Source organism: Brassica napus, chromosome A9, assembly GCF_020379485.1.
Source record: "Brassica napus cultivar Da-Ae chromosome A9, Da-Ae, whole genome shotgun sequence".
In the NCBI taxonomy this organism is placed as follows: Eukaryota; Viridiplantae; Streptophyta; class Magnoliopsida; order Brassicales; family Brassicaceae; genus Brassica; species Brassica napus.
Genome location: NC_063442.1, coordinates 3,817,158 through 3,821,024, shown reverse-complemented (window position 1 = coordinate 3,821,024; position 3,867 = coordinate 3,817,158). Strand labels below are relative to the sequence as shown.

The following is a 3,867-nucleotide window of genomic DNA, read 5'->3' as shown; positions in this document are numbered from 1 at the left end:
ATAAACTTGTGTTCCAAATCTCATACAATTAATTTAAACATTGAAAATAGCAGAAAGTATTATGTAAAAAGTACTTGCTTACCCTAAATTAACTACAAATAAAATTTAAACATTATGTTCGAATTCTCCAATCCAAATAAAAAAAGTTAAAAATTCCCACTAGAAAGAACTTTAATTATTCTGTTGAGAGTTTCTGCTAACACTTAAACATTTTAAAATAGTTGCTATTTTTTTAATCCAGAACTTGTAATTATGCTATATGTGAGAAATTTCCTCTTTGTTAAACACAGGTTGTGCTTTCTTGACATTTCTTCTGCATGTTCTTTCCTAGAAGGACTATTATCCTCTCAACCAAAACAAAGTTCAATTAAATTTGGTTGATTTTAGTTATCACATTTAGTAGTGAACTTGTTTTATAAATAAGAAATCTTTCTTCAACCTGTGATCTCATATCTCGTCAAAACTAGTTAAAGTTTATTCTGATCTACCTCGAGAGAAAAAAGGTATCTTCAGTTTCTTTTAATTTTAAATCTCACTAACTTTTTGGATATTAATGTATTCAGATATAAAATCCACCAAATTAAGTTTAATATTTGGTCAAGTTTTTTTCTAAACTGAAACTGGTTGTCATATGTTTGATAAAAAAAAACTGGTTGTCATATGTAGTTTGCATTTTCTGCGTTTGTATTTCGGTTTCCAACAATGATATGGTTTACGAAGAATATGATAGAGCATGTCCCACGGTTTAGGCCGGACCGGGTTGCATCAGATATATGTGAAGATGATGTATATATTATTTTGTATAGACCTGAATTAGTTTGTACTAAAATTTGCATTTTGTTCATCACCGTTTGAATTTAGACTCATTTTGTATGTAATTGGCAATGTAAAATATAGGAAGAATAAGAAGAAGAAAAATGGGAGGAGCAAGTGGTTCAAAGAACTCTGGTCCCAAGCACATGCTTCCAGAAATTGATTGGTACAATTTTACTTTTTTGATTTCCTATACTACGAATATAAGGGTGCAGAAGCTAATTTTATCTTGTTATCTAGCAAAGTTTTAATGTTTTCATACACAAAATTCTAAATATGCATATGTTTACGGGTGCACGTACTCCCGATTTAATAAGCTGGCTCCGCCCCTGTCAATACTAAACATATTAGTTGCTTTGTTTTTAATAGGTTAAACTCCTACCATCGAACCATAGTGACATCAAGTTTGATACAGGGAGTCTACTTATTGCAACGGGAAAAGCAAAAGAAAGTGAACTCACAATCCTACCTCTGGTGGGAATCCTTCGGTTTCTCTTTAGTCAAACAATTGATCAACGAAGATGATGACTCCATATACGGAGCCGTTTTCGAGTATAACACGAATAATCCTCATTCTGGAATGCCCCCGCGTTCCGTGGTTGCCTTTCGCGGCACGCTTCTTAAATCAAAAACTTGGCTTTCTGATGTTGAAGGAGGCATTCAATGCTTTTTCAACAACCTTAATAAAGGCAGTAGGTTTCAACAAGCCATACAAGCAGTCCAAACTGTACTGGAGAAAAATACTACCGAGACAACATCTGTCTGGCTAGCTGGACACTCTCTGGGAGCAGGTATAGCGCTGATGGTCGGGAAGACCTTGGCGAAAAATGGAGTCCCCCTCAAGACCTTCGCATTCAACCCGCCCATCTTGTCTATTCCTCTAGAGAAACTACCTGTTATTGATATGGTTAAAGGCATGTTTCGATTCACTGAGAGTGTCATCAAAGGGACCTTTGCCTTGCTCGCTCAAAAACAGGTAAATAATACTTCATCTCTTTCTAAAAAGATGTATTAAGAATTGATTATAAATGTATTATTTTCTTCAATTAGTTGTTTTCTATAACTTTAAACAATTGTTTTTTGAATAAGTGTAATTTGGTTTTTGAAATTTACAATTTACCACTATTCGAGAATCTTCAACCATTCTCTATATTTGAAATTTACAATTTACCACTATTCGAGAATAAAAAAATAACATTCCTCTATATTTAGATATGACTATTTTTAAAAAATACATTAAAACAAATCACATCTCTATTATAAAATAAAGAAATAGCAAAATATATTAGAGATAGTCTTAACTATTACAGTTTGCATAGAAAATGCAAAACATATATAGCTTTTTGAAACCAACTTTTATTTTGAAAATTTATCTTTTTTATTTTTTTGAGAAATAAATATATATCTTTTAGCAACAAATAGATTATAATCTTGGTATAAACATGGGGATCTCGTTGTCTAAAATGAACTTTTGTTTTTTTTTTTCAAAACCATGTTGAGATTTAACTTGTTAAACCATAAACTAAAACAATGAAGCAGATTTTTTGGCAAAGAGTAAGATGTTGTAGTAATAGCTATTACCTAACTTGCTTGACCATTTAATATAATTATGTGTTTCAAAGAAAAAAAACTAAACTAAAACAACTAATTAAACTGGATATGCTCTTAATTTTGGAAATTGGGTGAGAATAATAGGGCTTATTTGTGGAATAACCATAACAGGGCTTATTTATGGAATAAGCCCTTATTTGGGAAATAAGCTATTTCATTTGACCTAATTTCCCTAATAATTTCCTTTATTTTTTTTTCTTTGAGTATACAGACTCAGGATGACGATCCAAGAGTCGCAGCGTGGACACCTTACTTATATGTGAACCCATCAGATGGATTCTGTTCAGAATGCATTAATATTTTGAAATACAAAATATTCATGGCATTGATCGGATTAGGCAAATTTGAGAGTATCGGTGCTGCAGTCTCATTTAGGTGTCTAACTTTTGGAATAGAAAGCGGAGAACCTATTCAACTTCTTTCGTCAGCTGTTATGTTAGTAAACAAGAAAAAATCTGACGATGAGACAACTAATGTGCTTATGAAGCCGTGGTATAAGTTCAAGAAGGCTCATGGACTTGAGCAATGGTGGGAGCCAAACCCAGCTTGGGATTGCCACAGATTTAGATCCTCCGAACCTCGTATGGACTGAAGTCAACATCCTCCCGACCCCTTTCGGTAATATTGGTTTGGTTAAATGTCTTTTCCACTTGTTCAGATCATCTTTTACGGCCTTCGGAACCTTTCTTCTTTTGTCATCAATTGAAACATAAAACAGTTTGGAAAACTTCTATCTACTTTAATTATGTTTCTTCTACCTTTGTAATGTTGTTGTTCTCTATGTGTGTGTGAATGTACGTTATATATACGAAATGAATAAAGATAGAATGTTTCATCTATGAAGGAAAATGTAAATTAATTTTATTACTTGGTAAAATCATTTAAATGTATGACTTCTAAGTGATCTAATTTTTTTTTTTAAAAATCACATATGAATTAAGTCATAAAATTTTAGACATTGCTAAGGCGTTCGATTCAGTCCATTGGTATTTTCTGCTGAATACCTTGCGTGCATTGAATCTGCCTGATCAGTTTATACATTGGATTAATCTCTATGTTTGCACACCATCCTTCTCAGTCTAAGTAAATGGGGAATTAGCCGGGTTCTTTCAAAGCAAAAGGGGTATGAGACAGGGGTGTGTGTTATCTCCCTATCTCTTCGTTATATGTATGAATATCTTATCCAATATGATAGACCAAGCAGCAATTCGAAAGGAGATAGGATACATCCACATTGCAACAACATATTGCTAACACATTTATGTTTTGCGGACGATCTCTTGGTTTTTACTGATGGAACAAGAAGATCTGTTGTGGGGATTCTGAAGATATTTGAAGAATTTGCTTATATATCAGGACTGAAGATAAGCTTAGAGAAATCAACATTATATACTGCTGGGATGTCAGGTATCCAGAAGGAGGAAATAATTACCCAATTCCCAT

The 3,867-nt window shown here is 32.9% G+C and overlaps 1 protein-coding gene across 1 annotated transcript; it reads left to right on the top strand.

Moving 5' to 3' along the window:
• Window positions 1–294: 294 nt before the first annotated feature.
• On the top strand, window positions 295–3,263 carry LOC125577725 (GDSL esterase/lipase At4g10955-like). Its single transcript, XM_048739422.1, has 4 exons — window positions 295–503; window positions 898–979; window positions 1,183–1,789; window positions 2,636–3,263. Exons 2-4 carry the CDS (start codon window positions 918–920, stop codon window positions 3,014–3,016), a joined length of 1,050 nt encoding a protein of 349 aa, XP_048595379.1. The 5' UTR covers window positions 295–503; window positions 898–917; the 3' UTR covers window positions 3,017–3,263.
• Window positions 3,264–3,867: the final 604 nt, after the last annotated feature.